Raw genomic sequence first — 21216 nt, 5'->3', positions numbered from 1 at the left:
GCCCGAGATCAAAGGGCCTTGGGTAACCATCCGCGACGCAATTCACAGAATGGGGAGATTGTGTACACACGAGTCGATATCGTGAGCGGGTCATGCTTTTATTGATGAAGCAGCAGTGCCAAAGGTGGTACGTGATGCAATGATTCGAGACGCTCCCCCCCACTATAGGTCTGCGATACTTACCATTTTGTTAGGAGCAGTCGATAACAGCTTCAGTGACGTGAAAACGCGATTGGTGGAGCTTGCAACGCTGGGGGATTGGGGAGAAACAACTCGCCCCCCCTCGGGAAGAACAACGAAGTGAGCGCAGGCCTGATAGAGACAATCGTGGACAGCGATCCAACAACGAGGGAGGGGGAAATAGGAGAGAAATGTGGAGAGCGCTACTTGCTGCTGGGGTGCCAGCAGAAGAAATTGACGGGCTACCCACAAGTGCCTTGGCTGCAAAATGTAAACAAAGGGGATTGAAGGTAAGTTGCTTAAGCAGGGGATCAAAGGGAATATCAGAAATTGCTCAGCTGGCCACCATCTTAAAGGGAATGATGACGCCGGCAGCTCAACCAACAGCCCCTCCCTTGGATGCATTTGAGGATGAAGAAGACGAAGAGGAAGATACAGATTCAAGCGACGACATGCTAGTAGACGCAAGAGGCCCCAGTTACGTGGCTGCCATCAGAAAAGGCAAGGCCAAGGGAAAAGGAAAGGGGAGAAGTAAAGATCGAAGGTCCAAAAGCTTGGATCTTCTTAGCTAGGATAGAGGTCAAACTCAAATAACCAGGCAGAACAAAACTTCACACCGGTGGAACATAGGGGATATCCGGCCCCATGTTCCAATGGAAATTTATTGGGCTAATTCGGTACAATGTGTATCTGCACTGGTTGATACAGGAGCGGAGGCCTCTCTAATTCACGGGAACCCTGACAAAATGAGGGGAGAAATAGTTCCATTGAGGGGCTTGGGAGGTCAAATTGTAAATGGGATGGCAGTTACGTTGCCTTTAAAAATTGGAAGAATGCCAATTCGCAAATTTGAAGTGGTGGTCACTCCAGTACCAGAGTGGATAGTTGGAATGGACATTCTGGCTGGAATGACACTGTATTTACAGACGGGAAAATTCCAATTTGGAACTGAAATCAACATTCGAACCATCTTAGTGGGGAAGGTAAAAATGACCCTGTTTCCTATCCCTGAGGCCACCGAAACGGTTTGCCAAAAACAATACAGAATTCCTGGGGGACAGGAAGAGATTGCTGCCACCATAAAAGAATACTTAGAGGCAGGAGTTCTGAAGACGATCACAACCAAGTGGAACAACCCCTTGTGGCCGGTGAGAAAATCTGACGGCACTTGGCGCATGACGGTAGATTACCGACGATTGAACAAACTGACACCAGCACTGACGTCAGCTGTCCCGGATGCTATTAGCATCATTGAAAGGATACAGCATCACAGTGGAACCTGGTATGGAGTTATGGATTTGGCCAACGCCTTTTTCACCATACCTATTCCCGAGGACAAAATGGAACAGTTTGCATTTACCTGGGAAGGAAGACAGTACACCTTTACTCGTCTCCCCCAAGGGTACCTGCATAGCCCAACGATATGTCACAGGATTGTGGCAGAGCACCTGGCGGAAGTACAGGTGCCCCGACACATGTTGGTGTCACATTACATCGATGATATCATGATACAGGGAAACACTGAACCGGAAGTGAAAGAATAGCTGAGTAAAATCATTGAGCAACTGAAAGAGTTTGGTTGGGAAATAAACCCTGCTAAAATCCAAGGACCTGCCCAGACTGCCAAATTTCTGGGGATAATTTGGAACAAAGGGGAAAGAGAGATTACAACCAAAGCAAAAGAAAAGGTGGCAAACTTCCCAGTGCCACACAGTAAAAAGGACTCTCAAAAATACATTGGGCTCTTTGGGTTTTGGAGACACCACATTCCCCATTAGGGACAAATTCTCCAACCCTCCAACCAAGGAAAAAGGAGGATTTTGATTGGGGGCCTGAACAACAGACATCGTTTGAATTGGCAAAAGAGGCCATTCAACAGGCAGTATCTTTGGGGAAAATGCAATCAGGACCTGTGGAGCTGCAGGTGTCTGCGTTAAACGACTACGCAAATTGGAGTTTGTGGCAAAAGCAGGGGAAAATCAGAAAGCCTCTTGGCTTTTGGTCACGAAAACTGACTGACGCAGGGATAAAATATACTCCTTTTGAAAAACAACTACTAGCATGTTATTGGACGCTAGTAGAGACGGAAGCACAGACAGTAGGTCATGAAGTAATAATGAGAACCCATATTCCTTTATTGACCTGGGTGATGAGTAATCCCACCACCCACAGGATAGGGACTGCACAGGAGGCAAGCATCATAAAATGGAAATGGTACATTTAAGAGCGAGTGAAACCAGGAATAAAAGGCGTGTCAATGTTGCACGAGCAAATTGCAGACGTTCCCGAGAAGGATGAGGTCCCATTCGAGGTGAAGCCTCTGGAAGAATCCCCGGTGGAAGCTGGGAAAAAGTGGGATGAATTAACCGACAATGAGAAACAAAATGCCTGGTTTACAGATGGTTCTTGTCAGTATCATGCCGGCAAGCGAAAGTGGAAAGCTGGGGCGTTCAATCCACAAGCAGGACAATCCCTAGAAGAAATGGGAGAAGGAAAGAGCAGTCAGTGGGCTGAGCTAAAAGCTGTGCACATGGTAATAATGCAGGGAGGACCCATGGGAGTCCACCTGTATTCAGACTCATGGTCAGTGGTACAAGGACTACTAACATGGATGCCGACATGGCATGCTACTAATTGGAAGATACACAGCAAGGAAGTGTGGGGCAAAGAACTATGGGCACAGATATGGGAAAAGGCAAAGGAAATTCCCATAACTGTGTCACATGTCGATGCACACACTAACCGTACAGATGCGGAAGCCCTACACAACCAAGCTGCCGACCAACTAGCGAAAATCATGGTGGTCGAGCGAGAGTCGAGCCCTGGCCTTGCGAGGTGGGCGCACTACAAGGCAGGACACTGGGGCGTTCAAGGAACACTGCAGTGGGCAAGAGACCGGGGAATTGATTTAAAATTGGATGATGTCAAAAATGCAATCAGGAATTGCGAGGAATGCCAACATCAAAAGAGGGGAGTCCCGCAACATGTCCAAGGACAGTTGCATAGAGGGAAAAGTTCAGGACAAATTTGGCAAATTGATTTCATTGGCCCGATGCTCCTATCAAAAGGGTGTAAATTTGTGTGTACTGCTGTTGACACCTTCTCAGGAGTATTGGTGGTACACCCATGCAAACATGCCAATCAGAATAGCACCATTAAGTGCTTGAATTTGATTAAAGGGTATTATGGAACACCCCTCCAAATACAATCAGACAACGGAACCCATTTCACAGGAAATGCGGTGCGAAAATGGTCTCAGGAACAAAACGTGGAATGGATTTATCACATTCCATATCATCCACAAGCTGCAGGATTAATTGAACGTATGAATGGGTTATTGAAGGAAACAATGAGGAAAAATGCTTCTGACAGAACCCTCAATAAATGGCGAGAACAATTGGAGTTGTCGGTTGAACAACTCAACAACCGGCCGGTGGGATCAGGAGTAACCCCACTCATCCGGATGATCTCCAATCAAGAAACGGTAAGCACTGAGGGCACCATTAAAATGTGGAAAATAGATCCAAATGCGGAAATTCCGATAAGAGCCACGCCAGGCTCTGCTGGACTGGATTTGCGGACCCTAAATACAGAAACCATCCTCCCACAAGAAATCCAAATTGTGAGAACAGGGTTGGGACTACAATGTCCGAAAGGGACATATGGTCATGTTCTACCAAGGAGTGGTTTATCCCTGAAAGGGTTAATCATCCAAGCAGGGGTAATCGACGCGGATTACCAAGGGGAAATTGGAATAATATGCAAATTGTTCGCAGACCAACCCTTGATTTTGGAAAAAGGAAGCAAATTGGCTCAATTGGTAATTAAACCCTGTAATATGACATCGGTACAGGAAATTCCAAAACCTGTAGTACAAACTATGAAGGGAGATGGAGGATTCGGTTCGACGGACAAAGCGGGAGCTAAAGTATGGGTTAAACAACCCTTCGGGCCACCAAAGGCTGCCGAAATTATTGCACAGGGATCAGATGCGACAGTCAGCGTGTTGTATCAAGGACAAGAAAAATGGATAAATGTACCCATTAGTAAATGCTATTCGCGAGAATACTAATCATGTTTTCTTTTGTCAATAGTGGTAACCATATCTGTTGCAGCTTGGTGTGTGCTTGCTGAAGTGGGAGCTGTTGATTGGACGACCCTCGACGGGAGTACGCAGAGATGGAGGACATCCGGCGCTGAGGAATTGGAAATGACTGGGTCATCTGCCTCCTTGCCGTTGGTGTCATGGTCCGACTCTCCTGGGGAATGACCGAAGGTCATGCATGCGAGACAAGCCAGTTCATCGGGATAAGGAGATATAGATTTTCAGTCAACATCACCTGTGATCTTCCCATAATGATGTGTAAGTCCACCACCGAAGTGATACGGGGGAGTAAGGTGACAGTCTCCGCTTCCTGCGTCATGTGTATGTGGGATTTGGACGAATGGAGATATTGGGGGTGTCATGCTGATCATCGAGGAACGACTTGGACGGCAATTGCAGAAGAGGATTTCACCATCGGGGAGGTTGGGGATGATGGTGATATGAGGTGGGGGTATCGTATCACGGTCATTTCTAAAGAAACAATGACGCCAAAAATAACTCAAACATACTTGACTCCCATCCTTGACACCTGTACACATCTAGCTCAAGCAGTGGTTGAAACCAAGATATACTGGACAATTCACTTTCCCCCGATTCCGATATGTAACAGAATAAAAAGGGCATGGTATGATACTTTGTTGGGGGGGACGGGAACCGTATTGGGATTGGCAAATACTGCTGATAATGAGGTAACTAGGACCATGCTGTCCAATACTGGAGAACACTCTGCCAGGGCCTTGCATCAAATAGGGGTTTGGCTTCCTAAAGCTCTGGTGGGACAAAAAGAAAATGCAGAACTTTGGAAAACAGTGTTTAATTGGGATATCAAATTATGGGACGAAGCAGAGAAAGTGCTTCAGAACTTGACAGAACAGAGTAGCTGGACCGTATGTAGTATTCAAACTCTACACGCTGCGGCTCAAAAGGGGTCGTTTCTAAGGATAGTTACGTCGGGAAATTATCAAGAGTGGCGGAAGGTTTGGAACATTTCCGACTCTTTGTGGTTGACATTACATCCCGAACATACCAAATGTGACAAAAATAAATGTACGGGGTATTGGACCCAGTACAACGTGACGACAACAAAGGTGGTTTGTAAATATCAGGTTTTGCCTGTCATAACGACAAGAGGATATTGGTTTTTACACATGGACGGAGAGTGGTTTGAACCACAAACCAACAAAACCTTTAAATCAGACTTATGTGACTTAACAGACCAAGGGTTGGCTTGCAGATTACAACATGCGTATTCGAATCCGTGCCTAACCGACTCAGAGGTTGTACTTTGTGATTGGACTAGGGAGCCAGCCAGAGAGATGATGTGGCAAGTTGGACCGCATACTCTCTGTGTGGCTACAACACAAAATAACTCACAAGTGCCTTCGGTTCCTTTTGTAGGATGTCTTCAAGATGTACACACATGGCGCTGGGGAAACATGACGTATCGTTTGACCAACTATTCGGAGTCTCGCAGGTTGACTGCGGTCCAGTGGGAGGTACTACGCTCCCCCTGGTCAGTGTCTCTGGAACGATTCAAATGCGCATTGGAGAGTTCTACAGACATCCAACAACTCATCAAGTCACATGCGTCTAACATTTCCAGTCTCATGGTGTCAACCATGGTAGTAAAAGGGGAAGTAGTGCATGCCGCTAAATTAGTACAACAGGCGTCAGCTCATCATTGGTGGGACATCTTCACAGGAATGTCCTCCACTGCGCGTACTACTTTCTTGCCACCCTTGATCATGTTAATGATTATTTGTGTGCTTACGCTATGCAATATGGGAACTTGCTATTATGTGCGACGCATCCGGCTTGAGGTAGAGAAGGAAATATATAATCGCCTATAATCAATTGCTTACATTTTGAATGATGGAAAAACATCAAGAGTGGAATGAAGTAAGAATGTTTTTCCATAGTTAAAAGATGTTACGCAATAGCTTTGTATAACCAGCAATGTCATAAAAGGATGTTTGGATAACCAGCAATGTCATAAAAAGATGTTTTTGTTATATATGATGTTGAGCAAAGCCATTTGTTAAGAACAAAGATAGCGTGGCGTCAGGCGGGCTGAATTGGCCACTCACCCCTCCTTCCGCACACGCTTAGAGTATAAAAGGAGAATTTTGGATACTCTCGGTAGAGTCTGCTGCGGGTTGCGTACGGACGCCCAGCCGGTATTGAAGCTCGCTCTACCTGGAGTGTTGGCTCTCCCTCCTATTGGCGCACGGTAAGAGCTGGATATTCTTCTAAGAGCTGGTTGGATTACTTAGCTTCATACCACGTGATTTGTGCTTGTGCTTGTGTTACCATTTCTGTGTGGGACCAATAAAGTGCCAATTGTTGGTAGCCAGAAGTGTGTCTTGTCTTCATTTCTGAGTGCCTATCTCCGACGAACCTATTAAAATTTGATACCGAACTCCTGAGCGAGGTATCAGAAATGTTTTAAAACACCACGTGAACCTGAGTAGGCGGAGAGTCCGTCGAAACTGACATGTGGGCGTGTCTCGGGAGCGGGTCAGTTCCAACTGCCACGTGAACCTGCCTCAGCAGCGAGTCCGTCGCCGTTGCGACGTCAGCGTAGCTCGGCTGGTTCGCTCATCCTTGCCGGACCTGGGCCGTGAGAGCCGCCAATTCGGCGCTCTGCCGCTCTATCTGCGCTCGCATTTCGCGACAGAACGCCTCGTGATTTGGCGGCTCCTCCTCCCTCTGGGCTGGAAGCTTCGCCACCAGCTGCGGGTCTGCCGGTCTCACCGTTGCCAGCGAGGAGTGGGAGGACGGTGTCTTCGTTGCCGCGCAGCGAGAGACACCAGGGAGCGCCCGGCCGGGGCGTCTCCTCTGGCCGCCACGCGGAGGTCCTGGGTAGATGGCCAAGCGGCTTCCCTCGTACAGATTGGTGTACTTGGACCTACAGGGCGAAGTCGCTCGGGTGCTGAAAACGCGGGGAGGTGAAACAAACTGACTGGGATGAAAAGCCGGGCAAAGAGATTCAAAATCGAAGTCATCGGAGTCGTACTCAGGCAGCCGGTCATACAAATCACGGTCCTCCTCATATTCCGAAAAGTCAGAGTCCAGAAGAATATGAGGAGCCGGACTGGTCGTGTTCGGGACGTATTCATACCTCGCTGGCGGAGCGTAAGACACGGAAGCGGAGGACGTCAGGGAGCCTACCCGGATTGGACAGGCTTGGTCCTCCGGCAGACGGTCTACCTTGCGTCGGTCCCGGCGATGCCGGGTCTTTCCTGCTGGGTCCTGTATTGGCCAGTTCGTTCTGTCACGTCCCATCGGAAACGAGAGTAGGACCCAAATGCAGGAACTCGGAAGACGCAAGGTAGTTCAAGAAGAGACACGTTTATTATATGCAGAGGTAGGGGATCGAGCAGGCAGTCCGGTGCGGCAGCAGTAGTTGGGACGTCGGGCGAAGAGAACAGATGAGTGGACAGGCAGGAGTCGGTACACAGGGGAACAATCAATGCAGGCAGAAGTATCAAAGGAGTCAGGCTTACAAGGTTGGTCGGAGAACATGCGAAGGTCGGTACACACAGGTTCAATCAGGGCACACTAACTGGACATGAAGATCATACGAACTGGCGCCGGCCAGTTGTCATCGCGGTCATATAAATCCACAGCATAATCAGGCTGCATGAGGCGCAGGTGTGCACCTTCCAATCAGCGCAACCGCGGACACCCGCCCAGCCCAGGCTGGAGCGGCAGGATCATGACAGTTTCATCTATAACAACAGGACAACACAAGATTAATAGACGTCTCATAAATTTATTGGTTGTAAAATACATCCATCCATCCATATTCTTTTCCGCTTATCCACACAAGGGTCACGGGGAGTGCTGGAGACTATCCCAGCTGTCACTGGGAAGGAGGCAGTGTACACCCTGAAATGGTTGCCTGACATTTGCATGGAAAATAGAGACAAACCACCGTACTCAGAATCACACCTTAGGGCAATTTAGAGTGTCCAATTAATGTTGCATGTTTTCGGAATGTTGGAGGAAACCAGAATCCCCAGAGAAAACCCACGCAGGCACAGGGAGAACATGCAAACGCTTCACAGGCAGGTCCAGGATTGAACCCAGGACCTCAGAACTGCGAGGCTAACGCTTTACCAGCTGATCGTCCGTGCCGCCTGGTTTAAAAAAAAAAAAAAAAAAAAAAAGATATATTCATATGCCGATATTGCCTACCCCTGGTTGCACCATAGACTCTCCAGGAGATGACTGATACTTTAAGAGATCATCCCTCAGGAGGACATCTGCAACATACTCAGGTGGATACCCAAGTGCTGGAGGGAGGTCATAGGCAGTGAAACTAGAATATGTTTCTTTGTGTTAAAAGTATTTTTCCTCATCTTTTCTGTGAAGCTCAAGTATTGAAAAGTACCTTTTTCTCTTTGATGATCTTGACTATTTGCTGCTATGCCAAAGAAGTGGAAAATATTATTTCTCTTGAATTAACGAATCAGATGTCGACTGGTGTGACTGATGGCTCGATAATCGATTGTTGCAGTCTCAATCCTTGACAGAGCACACACGGGTGTCCTCTCTTGAGTGCACTTTGTGTCCGGAAGAGAGAAATTGCGTAGTGAACTCAATAGATACTTTTGAATGACCTCACACAGACCACGTGTTTGTTTGTTTTGGACGGAAAGATTGTCTCGACATATCATGGCAAGGAAGCGATAAATGTTTACTGTAATGTTTTGGCTACGGTTGTCGTTTGATCTTTTATCTTGAACGTCCTTTGACAAACGAACACTGTAACCAGAAGTGATTGAGGCACTTGTGCTGGCGTGAGGAATAAAGAAAGAAGCCACATGTGAAACTGAGAGCCTTGTGTTGACGTCAACGAGACGTGATGAGAGAGGACGATAAGCAAGTGAGCTAGAGAGGTTGCGAAGCGAAATAAATATCACCCATGTTAAAAAGTACAGTTGGACTCACATCTACGTTATTCAATAACACGACAGCAATATCATAACATGGTGTCAGAGAGTGACAGAAAAATAACTACGGACTCACAGGAAAGAAAAAAAAAAAAACGAACTCACGGGGGAAAAAAAAAACAATGAAGACGAGGAGGAGGCGTTCTGTGTGCCAAGTCACCCAATTTACCAGATGCGTGGCAGAGAGTCAAGCACTCCCATGAGTTAGCAAAAGTGCAGCTAAATGCTATGGCCAGCCATGAGGTTCACGTTATCCACCGCAAACCTGGAAAGCAAAGTTTCACTGCGGGTGCTAATAGGCATATTGACAGCCCAAAGACCTCCATAAAGATATGAAACAAGTGTGGAGGATCTTACAGTAAATTAGCTGAATGCCCAGCAAAAGGTAAACAATGCCTGAAGTGTCAGACCCGTTTTTCTGTCCATTCTTAAGACGATAAGCCACACAATGGAATACCATGATGAAAAGGCCATAAGACGCTTATAAGCAAGCCAATATTCATAAAAAGATCACTAAAACACACGAGTTGTATTGTAGTTTTAGCCATCCAGTGGGCGTGGTAAAGAAAAGTCATGTGACTCATAATGTCACGTGAAAAGTATCTATTCATTACTTGACTCCTTCTACAGGTAAAACTGACATTAACAATCTTGAACTGCAGACGAAATATGTTGAATATTGTTCACGATCTGCCGACCTTTAATTTTTGTGGCACGAGCATTATTTTAAGCACTATATTGATGTCAGTTGATAGTCGTTCTGTTGTTACGTAAATTACGTGGGACGGCAAGGCCTTCCATTTTGTGTAGTGTACATGTGCCGTCCTTGTGTGTCGCATGCCGTTGATCACTTTGTGAATATGTCGCCGTATTTTCTAAGCCAAAATAAAGCATGTTTATTGATGCTTTGTTTATTGCAGTTGCACAATTTAAATGCACTTTATTTTAATTGTAAAAGTGTGAAATTAACACTTTAAAATGTTGAATGTTTCACGTGTGACTGTGAAAGAATTTATTACTGTGTTAGTTATCATGATAAAAGCATATCATTACTACTACAGTTACTGTCAGAATTGTTTTATCAAGCGTTTTTTTTTTCCGTTTGTCTTAGTCTGAATTATTCTCTTTGTGAGCTGCGTGCGTGTCTTAGAATGTCACCCAGTGAACTCTGGGAAGCGATGTCTCTATCCTGACCTCAGCGTGATTCCCTGCTGAAATTCAGCAGATACTCCTCAACACTGTGAGGAGATGTCCCCTTTCTACCACAAGAGGATACCCCCAAATACCATAAACATGTCTTTAAACAATGCCCTGCTTTTTCTCTTTTGACTTTATCAGGACACTCTTGCAGCCTTGAAGAAAGATGTACCTTTGTGTTTATGTGCTGTTGGTGTAGCCATCTGTGTTAGCATTTTCACCGTGTAAGCTTGTAACTCTTTAACCTGAGAAAGCAGTAAAAAAAAACAGACAGGGGCAACCACTTTGGCAGTTTGAGGGAGCGCACTCATGCAGTGGGTCTCCCTGCCAGTCCCTCACGAGCAACACAATCTTGGTTGGTTTGAGTTCAGGCTTGTTTTAGCTGTTTTTCTAGGAACATCTCTGACATTCTAAAACTTGGTCCTTCGAACCGGATGACAATGTTTTCTTTTCGGTGGATGATCGACGATGACTGAAATCGGTGCACCGTCTGAGTCTCCAGGAGACCTAGAAATTCCTCCTTTCCACAAGGGCAGCCCTCGGACATCCTCCGCCGGGAGAACACAAACGTCATCCTACAAATTGCATGTCTCAACCAACGGAGATATTGTCACAGGTCAGTGTTTGTATAACACTTGGAAAAATAGTACAGAATATCTAGTCGAACAAGTCAGTGTTTGTATAGCACTTGAAAAATAGTACACAAACGAATGCATCCTACGAATTGCATATGTCTCAACCAACGGAGATATATTCACAGGTCAGTGTTTGTATAACACTTGGAAAAAAAGTACAGAATATCTAGTCGAAAGACTAGTATATTTTCTATTTTTCACAGATCAGTGTTTTTATAACACTTGGAAAAATAGTACAAAATATCTAGTCGAACAGGTCAGTGTTTGTATAACACTTGAAAAATAGTACAGAATATCTAGTCGAAAGAAAGTCGAAAGTTTCTTTCAGCTTGTCCCGTGAGGGGTCGCCACAGCATGTCATCTCAGATGAACGCACATATTTGTTTGGCACAATTTGTACGCCGGATGCCCTTCCTGCCGCAACCCTTCTCAGGGAGTGGAGGCCCCAGTGGGATATGAAGAGAGGCAGAGGTAATTCGGGATAGACGTTTATTAATCCAAGGTCGGGGATCGGGCAGGCAGTCAGGTGCAGCAGCGGTAGTTGGGACGTCGGGCGTAGAGAGCAGGTCAGCGGGCAGGCAGAAGTCGGTACACGGGAGATCGATCAAGAAAGGGAGAACTGTCTAAGGAGTCAGGCTTACGGGGTCGGTCGAAGAACAGGCGTAGGTCGGTACACACGGGTTGACGATCAGGGATACGGGAGTACTCGAATGGGGCATGAAGCTCAACGATCTAGCGGAGGACCAGTCGTCATCGGGGTCATATATATACACACAGGATAATCAGCCCGCATGAGGCGCAGGTGTGTGCTTCCCAATTACCGCGGCCGCTCGGGCACCCGCACAGCCAGGGCTGGAGCGGCAGGATCATGACAGTCGGTGTTTGTATAACGCTTGGAAAATAGTACAGAATATCTAGTCGAAAGACTAGTATATTTCCTATTTTTCACAGGTCGGTGTTTGTATAACACTTGGAAAGATAGTACAGAATAGCTAGTCGAAAGACTACTATATTTCCTATTTTTCACAAGTCAGTGTTTATTTAACACTTGGAAAAATAGTACAGAATATCTAGTCGAAAGACTAGTATATTTCCTATTTTTCACAGGCCAATGTTTGTATAACACCTGGAAAAATAGTACAGACTATCTAGACAGAAGACTAGTATAGTTCCCATTTTTCACAGGCCAGTGTTTGTATAACACTTGGAAAAATAGAAAACATTTAGTTTCAGGACACAGAAATTTATCAGTCTGAGAGACAGAATGCGTACAGAATGAAATGTCCAAAGTTTGAGAAATCTATAACTGACTGAAGGGTCATGAGTAAAAACAACCAGGTAATACCAGCTCCAAATTGAGAGTATAAGCTTGGTATTCAACCAAAAGTCAGGCACTTTGAATTTTTCTCAAAACTGAGGAACCATATCAAGACACCTATAATAAATAAGACCGTCAGAAATGGCGGCAATGTCGACCAAGAATTCCAACTGTCCACTTTCCGAGGCTGAAGTAAAGGAAAAATGCCGTTTAGCTGAAATTGATTACAAGGGAACAACAACATTCACCAAAAAGTGGCAGAAAAATTATGGATTTTCTGGAAATGTAGAGAACTGTGAAGAATTGGACAAACTTCTTAGTACATTATCTATTAAAGACGGGCAGAAGAGAAAAGAAAATACAGTGGTTTTATTGTCAGGCCCTTCTCAATAAGGTCAGAGAAATTCAAAGTCGTAAAACTGGAAAGAAAAAAAAAAAGATGTATGTGTCAAGCAGAAAAAGAAACAAGCAGAGCTTCCTGTGGTAAACATTATAAATCGCAGTGACACAAAAGGGGGACCACGTGACGCAAGTAACAAAAAACTTCCATTTGACGTGTCCAAATTATCACCCAAAAATCAAAAGTGGTTTAGAGAAGGCAAGTGTCTTAACTGCGGCAAAAATGGTCATTGCGCTCGGTATTGTAAAGCCACGACCAAGCCTACTCGACGCCCTGTTGACGATTCATCTGTGATGAATGATTAGGTCGGGACTTCAGAGGGGCCACAGCCTTTTGGAGTATCCCTGTCCACACTGACAGCCAATACTGGTTCACGTTTATGTTCAAAGGTGAAAAATTAACGTTCACAAGGTTATCTCTGGGATTTTGTGACTCCCCAACAATTTTCTCAGAAGTAATCACAAGGTGTTTGGCCTCATTTAAGCCCCCACACAAAAGCCAAACTTTGGTAAATGTGGATGACATTTTAGTGGCCTCAAACACACAAAAGCAATGGAAAATCGATAAATTAGCGTTACTGCAATATTTGTATGACACAGGAAACAGAGTTTCAAAATACAAAATGCAATTACGGAAACAAGAAGTGACCTATGTAGGACACATTTTGACTGAACGAGGACGCAGTGTCAGTGACAACAGAAACAAGCCGTCGCCAAGGCTCCAAAACCACTAACATAACATAACATAACATGATGTCATTTTTGAGTCTTTGCAATTATTGTCATGCCTGGATTGCATATGACTCAGAAATCACACGACCATTGCTGAACATAATTTATGATAAGCCGATGACATTAAAGTTTCTTTCAGCTTGTCTCTTTCGGGGTCGCCACAGCGTGTCATCTCAGATGAACGCACATATATGTTTGGCACAATTTTTACGCCGGATGCCCTTCCTGACACAACCCTTCTCAGGGAGTGGAGGCCCCAGTGGGATACAAACCCACAACCCCTGGTTTACCAAACCAGTGCTCTAACCACTGAGCTACAGGGCCATGACATTACCAGACAAAATTGCATAGACGCCAGAAGCTGACATAGCTTTTGATCTTGTCAAGAGAGAACTCATTGAGTCACCTGTGCTAGCACTACCAAATTATGACAGGCCATTTGAGCAGACAGTGACTGCAAAAAACAGGTTCATGACCTCAGTGTTGCTGCAGAAACACAGAGGAAAAATGAGACCAGTTGCATACTATTCGCAACAATTGAATTCCGTAGCACGAGCCACTCCAGAGTGCATTCAGGCGGTGCTGGCCGCTGCTCTGGCTGTTTAGGCGTCTGCGGAAGTAGTCTTGTTCCACCAGTTAACACTCAAAGTGCCAGACGCAGTTTCAGTCCTTCTGCTGGAAATAAAGATGGCATTTTTGTCACCACCACGACACTTGCATTGCACCACGACATTGTGATCACAGGGACACATCACAATTCTAAGATGTGGGGCACTGAATTCAGCAACACTTTTATCCACACCAGCAGAGGGCACTCCACACGACTGTGGAAGCCACATCCAAATTTCCACCAAATCTACCTGACCTCATGGACACTCCCCTCCCGACTGGAGAGGTTGTTTTTTGTTGACTGATCAGCAAGCAAAGGGGAAGACGGCCGCAACATGGTGGGATTTGCTATAACGACACAAACTAAGGTCTTGTTTCAGGCAACACTTAACTGTGTGTGTTCAGCACAGGCAGCATAATTGTCTGCACTGATCTAGGCTTGTAAGATGTTTCCCAAGAAACATATTAACAATCTGGACTGACAGCCAATATGGCTGGGGCTCAGTTCATGTGTTCTGTCGACAATGGTCAAACTGGGGCTTTATTACCACAACAGGTAAAGAGGTTGCTCACAACGCACTTCTCCAGCAGTTACTGGATGCAGTACAACTGCCGGACAAAGTAGCCATTTGTAAATGTGGAGCTCACTTAGCAGGAAATGACCCAATCACAATTGGCAACAGCCCAGGGAATTCCCATGGTTGACACAGCACGAGTGAAAGAAGAAACATAGTAAGACACATAGTATAGTAAATCAACATGACATTTTGATTTCACATCAGAAAAAAGCACCACTCACTGAACGTACACAATGGGAGAACAAAGGTGCGAAAATTGACAAGGACGGGTTAGCAAATTGGCAGATGGAAAACTCTTGTTGCCATAATCATTGTTTGGATGGGCGGCAAGATTGACACATGGGTTGAGTCATGTGTCAAAAGGCATACACAACAATGTTATCACACACATGGATTTACACACTTTCCAAAGGTTTTTTGCAAACAATGTGTTATCTGTGTAAAAAACAATGCACAAGGGTATTTAAGATGCAATATGGTTTGGCAATAATAGATGTGTTCTCCAAATGGGTTGAGTTGTTTCCAACACTGCATGCTGATGCAAAGACAGTTGTAAAAGCACTGTGTAATCATATTATTCCAATGTTTGGCATTCAAAGTGTGATTTAAAGTGACAATGGCACACATTTTGTGAATGACGCTGTGACAAAAGTTGAACAGCTGCTGAAAATCGACTTAAAAGTGTCATTGCGTGTCATTCGTTGAACAAACAAACGGAACTGTCAAAGCAAGACTCATAAAGACAATGAGGGAAACAAAAAGACAACGGCCTGACTGTGTTTCAATCGTTGCAACGGCAACAACAGGATAGTGCCAGCCGAAGGAAAAACATTATCCCCATTTGAAATTCTATATGGCAGCCCTTATAGACTTCCAGACCTCGACTCGTCAGAATCACCGGCAATGGGCACATCGGTCCCAGTCCACATGAAAAACATGTTTGACCGGAAAGAGATGCAGATGACTTGCCAGTGTGTTCTGCTCCACAGACAGATCATGTCCGCGTGGAAGGCCAAATCTTCCTCAAAGTGCTGAGACGACCTCGCCGGGAAAGTGAACACTGACTCCTAGGCTGTAAAGGTCCGGGGACGTGACGGCTGGATCCACTAGTCGCAGTGCAAGCTCCTCCGATTCCCTGCTGACTGACCTAGCGACGCCAGTCCCTTGGGGTAGGATCTCCACGACGTACACACCAGTGTACCGACGAAAGACCACAGTTGGAGAAAGGGTTTTCTGTGGCAAACATACCCCTCTCGGGAAGATGGAGCAGACCACTGGCCAGAGGCTGACTGCAGTCCTGTCAACCAAATATGCTAAAAAAAAACCTTTTGACCCCTTTGGCAAAATAATCGCATTCACTGTCGCCATCCGGGAAGACTTCGAAGGGGAAATTCTGTCATCTGCATTTTATTTACTCCCATTGACAACATTGAAACGCCTCGTAAATCTGTTTACTGCAGCGTAGTAACAACCATTTGAAACCGCCGTTTATTGTCGTGTGGTTGTTGACATACATTTTCGATACCGCCGCATCTGCGCTGTTGTATGTGTTCACCGATAGCTTGATCATAAACGGGAGTGTCACCCGAAATGTACATAAAATACCTTAATAATACAAACATATAGGACTTGCAGTCGAAATCTTTTGGACGTAAAGAAGTAACGTCACGCTAGTTAAAAAATAACTTACCATTGCTTGCATGACGCCACGCGAAACGAGAGAGCAGAAGGAAAACGAAATGCTGACAAAACATATCGTTCAGGAATGTAAATTGTTCAGTTCCGTTCGCTGGAAAGTGGGGTTTCACTAACAGAGAACTCTGCTTAAACCATTATTGTTTTCTAGAAACTACACTGCGGTGTTATCTATCGTCCAAGATATGAAGAGCATACGTCAACTAGATGTGCCTACGCGGCGGCCATGTTGGGTAAGTCAACCTTCCCAAAAGCAATTCAGTAACATTTATTCGCAACTTGGAAATAAAATCCCCAAATCTATTTTTACGACACTTATTTTTCTCATGAAAATCAAAGCGTAATACATGACGTTTCAAAAGAAGGCCCCGAAAACATTTCTACCGATGAAAGCATTTCAACCCATTGGTATTTTGGTTTTCTTGCAATCACACACAAATCAGATGTCTGTGTGGTCCTTTCCGTTTTGTCCGTGATCACGACCTTGAAGAATGAAGTGCAGTGTAAGTAAGTTTCTTTTGGCTTGTCCCTTTCGGGGTCGCCACAGCGTGTCATCTCAGATGAAAGCACATATGTTTGGCATGTAGCGCCGGAGAAAAGGAGTCGGAGGCGGAGTGTCGGACACAGAAACAGAACTTGCTTTATTGTTCGACATCACTAAAAAACTCGCATAACGGCGGGAACTCTGTTAACCTTTTCCTCCGGAAGCGCAACAACAAAAACAATCCGTGCGGAACCCCGCACCCCAACTCGAGGTCCCGCGGGTGAATTATGTAAACACCACACAAGCCCCCCCAGAATTCACCCATAGTCAAAATCCTTGTGCCGTGGAGGGATGATGACCCGACCCCGGCGAGTGTGCACTGTAGGGGCCGATGGGGGCGGGGCCGCACTGTCCATTGAGTCACGGGACAAGGGCTCAGGCGGGGTCAAGGGTACCCCGGCGGGCACAGGGGCACAGGGCAAAGGGGGACGACCCCGGCGCGGGGGGAGGGCCAACCCCAAAGGCTGGGCAATGTCCAGGTGCGCGGGTTTGACCCTGTCCACGGAAACAGTCTCGGGTCTGCCGCCAATGTCCACGAGCAGGCTCTTATCCCCGTGCTCCAGGACCCTGAACGGCCCGTCGTATGGGGGGCGGAGAGGTCCACGGTGGGCGTCATGACGAACAAACACAAAATCCGCAGAGCGCAGGTGACGGGGCAGCCGGGCAGCTGGGGTGCCATGTTGCGACGTGGGAACCGGCGCAAACCCTTTTGCGGCCTCCAGCAGGGAGGACCGTTGCCTGGCTGCGGACCAGGGCGCTGTGGCGTCCGGGATGAATTCGCCGGGGACCCGCAGTGGCTGGCCGTAGACAAGTTCTGCGGATGAGGACAACAGGTCCTCCTTGGGGGCGCACCTGAGGCCGAGCATGACCCACGGGAGCTTATCCAACCAGTTGCCGTCCGTCAAGCCGGCACGCAGGGCTGCTTTCATGGAGCGGTGGAACCGCTCGCAAAGACCGTTCGCCTGGGGGTGATAAGCGGTAGTGCGGTGCAGCTTGACCCCCAAACTCTCAGCAACTGCGTTCCAGAGTTCAGAGGTAAACTGAGGGCCACGATCTGAAGAAAGGTCGCACGGTGTCCCGAAGCGTGCAACCCACGTGCCGATGAACGCCCGGGCCACGTCTGACGACGTTGTCGAGGAGAGGGGAACGGCTTCGGGCCAGCGGGTCGTCCTGTCCACCATGGTGAGCAAGTAGGTGAATCCGTGCGAGGGAGGAAGTGGACCTACCAAGTCAACGTTGACGTGGTCAAACCTCCTCTCGGGGACAGCAAAGGGCTCCAAGGGGGCTTAGCCCGCTGACAGGCCACGCACGAGTCGACCCAGGCCTGCACATCTTTCTTGAGACCGCGCCACACGAACTTCTGGGCCACCAGCCTCACGGACGGTTTCCTTCCGGGGTGGGAGAGGTTGTGGACCGCCTCGAAAACAGCTCTTCGCCAGTTTGCAGGGACCAGCGGCCGAGGCTGGTCAGCCGAGAGGTCGCACAGCAACCTGACGCCCGAGTCACCAACCGCGACTTCCTCCAGGCGCAAACCCGTGTCAGAAGTCTTGAGGGCCTGCACCCCGTGGTCCGAGGCCTGGTCTGCGCTCATGCGGGAGTAGTCGAGACCCAGATGCACAGTGCCGACGATCGCCCTGGAGAGGCAGTCCGCGACCACATTGGATTTGCCGGCGATGTGTTGGATGTCCGTAGTGTACTCAGAGATGAACGACAGTTGGCGTTGCTGGCGGGCGGACCACGGCTCGGCCACCTTGGACATGGCGAAAGTGAGAGGTTTATGGTCCACATATGCCGTGAACTCACGGCCTTCCAATAGGGAGCGGAAGTGGCGGTTCGCCAGCCAGAGGCCGAGGAGCTCTCTATCGAACGTGCTGTATTTGCGCTCCCTGGGGACCAGCTGACGGCTGAAAAAGGCAAGCGGTTGCCAGGCGCCGCCGACCCACTGTTCGAATACGGCTCCAACAGCGTAGTCCGATGCATCGGTAGTGAGAGCGACCGGGGCCCCGTGGGTCGGGTGAGCCAGCATAGCGGCACGACTCAGTGCGGCCTTCGTAGCCTCGAAGGCTTCCATCCTCTCGGCCGTCCATTCAACGTCCCGGTTGGGGGCCTTGTCTTTAAGAGCCTCATAGAGCGGGCGCATGATGGGGCCGCCCGGCGGATGAACCGGTGGTAGAAAGTCACCATCCCCAGGAACTCCCGGAGGCCCCGAGCCGAGCGAGGTCGGGGAAAAGCGGAGACGGCCTCTACCTTTGCCGGAAGGGGGGCGGCGCCGTTCTTGTCTATGAGGTGCCCGAGGAACTGGATAGAGGGCACCCCGAAAACACACTTTGCCGGGTTGATGATCAGGCCATGCTGCTCAAGTCTTGCGAAGAGGTCGCGGAGGTGCATCAGATGTTCATCCTCCGAGGAGCTGGCGACGAGGATGTCATCCAAATAGACGAACACAAATGGCAAGTCCCTGAGCACAGAATCCATTAAACGCTGGAAAGATTGTGCCGCGTTTTTAAGACCAAACGGCATCCTCAGAAACTCGAACAGTCCAAACGGAGTGATTACAGCTGTCTTGGGAACGTCTGAGGGGTGCACGGGAACCTGGTGATACCCGCGCACCAGGTCGACCTTGGAGAACAAGATTTTGCCTGCCAGGTGGGCTGAGAAGTCCTGAATGTGGAACAGGGTAGCGGTCGGGCGTAGTGGCGTCGTTAAGGCGGCGGTAGTCACCACACGGTCGCCACCCACCACTCGGTTTAGGGACGATGTGTAGTGGCGAGGCCCACGGGCTATCCGAGCGGCGGACGATGCCCAGACGCTCCATGTTGGCAAACTCGGACTTAGCGACTGCTAGCTTCTCGGGATCAAGCCGTCGGCCCTCGCGTGGATCGGGGGGCCCTTGGTCTCAATGTGGTGCTCGACCCCATGTTTAGTCGTGGCAGAGGAGAAAGTGGGCCGTGTCAAGGCAGGGAACTCACCAAGGAGGAGTTGGTACTTGGTGCCGTCCGATAGCGAACTGGAGAGACCACCATAAGTCGCCTCATTGCGGACGCAGGCGACCGTGGAAAAAGTCAGTGCATCCACCAGACGGCCCCTCTTAACATCCACCAGCAGCCCGTGGGCACAAAAAAAATCAGCGCCAAGGAGAGGGAATGAGACATCCGCAGTGACAAAGTCCCATGTGAAGCGCTGACTCCCGAAACACAAGTCCACAGTCCTCATGCCATAAGAGCGGATAGGGGAGCCATTAGCGGACAGTAGGGGTGGCCCATGAGTCCCGCCAGCGGCGTCCTCCGCAGTGGCCGTCAGGACGCTCCTCTGGGCGCCGGTGTCACAAAGGAATTTGCGCCCGGAAAGGTTGTCCTTGACGAACAGCAGCCGGCTCTTCGCGCCCACGCTCACGGCCGCTGCGAAGCGTGGGCTTTGGCGTTTCCCGACGCGTCGTAGTTGCAAGGGGCGCGGCACCTCTTCGCTTTCGCACCGAAACGGGCATGGAAGTAGCACAAGCCTGTGCCGGCACGGCCGTCGGTGCCGAAGGGGCCCCTGCTGGATGCCACCCCCGCGCCCGAAGGTGTGTAACTGCACGTCGCGGCCAGCGTCTCAGGGGAGAAGCGCTGGGTTGCCAGGAAGAAACGGTCGGCCTCCTCGGCCAGGGCCCGGGGCTCAGTGATAGTACTGTTCGCGAGCGCCGTCTGAACATGCGGTGGCATTTGCCTGAGAAACAGTTCCATGAAAATGAAATTGGGCTCTTCCGTGCCCAGCAGGTTTAGCATAATTTCCATGAGTTCGGAAGGTTTACTGTCCCCCAGTCCATTAATAGCCAACAGACGTCGGGCACGTTCCGGCCGTGTGAAGTTCAAAAACCTTGAGAAGGTGAGCCTTGATCCCAGCATACTTATCTCGGGCCGGGGGAGAGGTGATGAAGTTCACTGCTCTGGCCGCCGTTGAGCTCCCGAGTGCTGAGACAACGTGGTAGTAACGCGTGGAATCATCTGAGATCCCGCGGAGGGCGAACTGAGCCTCAGTCTGTGCGAACCACGCTGCCGCGGACGTCTCCCAAAACTCCGGCAATTTGAGGATGGCGGTAGCCATGTTCGTTTCAGTCTCGAAAACGCCGGGACTGACGTCGGGGTCACCAGTGTAGCGCCGGAGAAAAGGAGTCGGAGGCGGAGTGTCGGACACAGAAACAGAACTTGCTTTATTGTTCGACATCACCAAAAAAACTTGCATAACGGCGGGAACTCTGTTAACCTTTTCCTCCGGAAGCGCAACAAC

At 48.4% G+C, this 21216-nt stretch overlaps 1 protein-coding gene across 4 annotated transcripts in view; it reads right to left on the bottom strand.

Moving 5' to 3' along the window:
* il10rb (interleukin 10 receptor, beta) overlaps window positions 1-16650 on the bottom strand; it is a 101071-nt gene extending 84421 nt beyond the window's left edge. For 2 of the 4 annotated variants that reach the window (XM_061842343.1, XM_061842344.1), the window contains exon 1: window positions 16402-16650. In XM_061842343.1, coding sequence (XP_061698327.1) covers window positions 16402-16465 — 64 coding nt within the window. In that variant the 5' untranslated portion in view covers window positions 16466-16650. Of the gene's footprint in view, window positions 1-7791; window positions 8017-16401 lie in introns of all 4 variants that reach the window. The other 2 variants (XM_061842338.1, XM_061842337.1) reach the window with 2 other exon arrangements.
* Between the last annotated feature and the right edge of the window lie 4566 nt (window positions 16651-21216).

The sequence above is a fragment of the Syngnathoides biaculeatus genome, chromosome 14, assembly GCF_019802595.1.
Source record: "Syngnathoides biaculeatus isolate LvHL_M chromosome 14, ASM1980259v1, whole genome shotgun sequence".
Taxonomy (NCBI): domain Eukaryota; kingdom Metazoa; phylum Chordata; class Actinopteri; order Syngnathiformes; family Syngnathidae; genus Syngnathoides; species Syngnathoides biaculeatus.
Note: the sequence above shows the minus strand (reverse complement) of the source record. Positions and strands in the feature narration are given on the sequence as shown.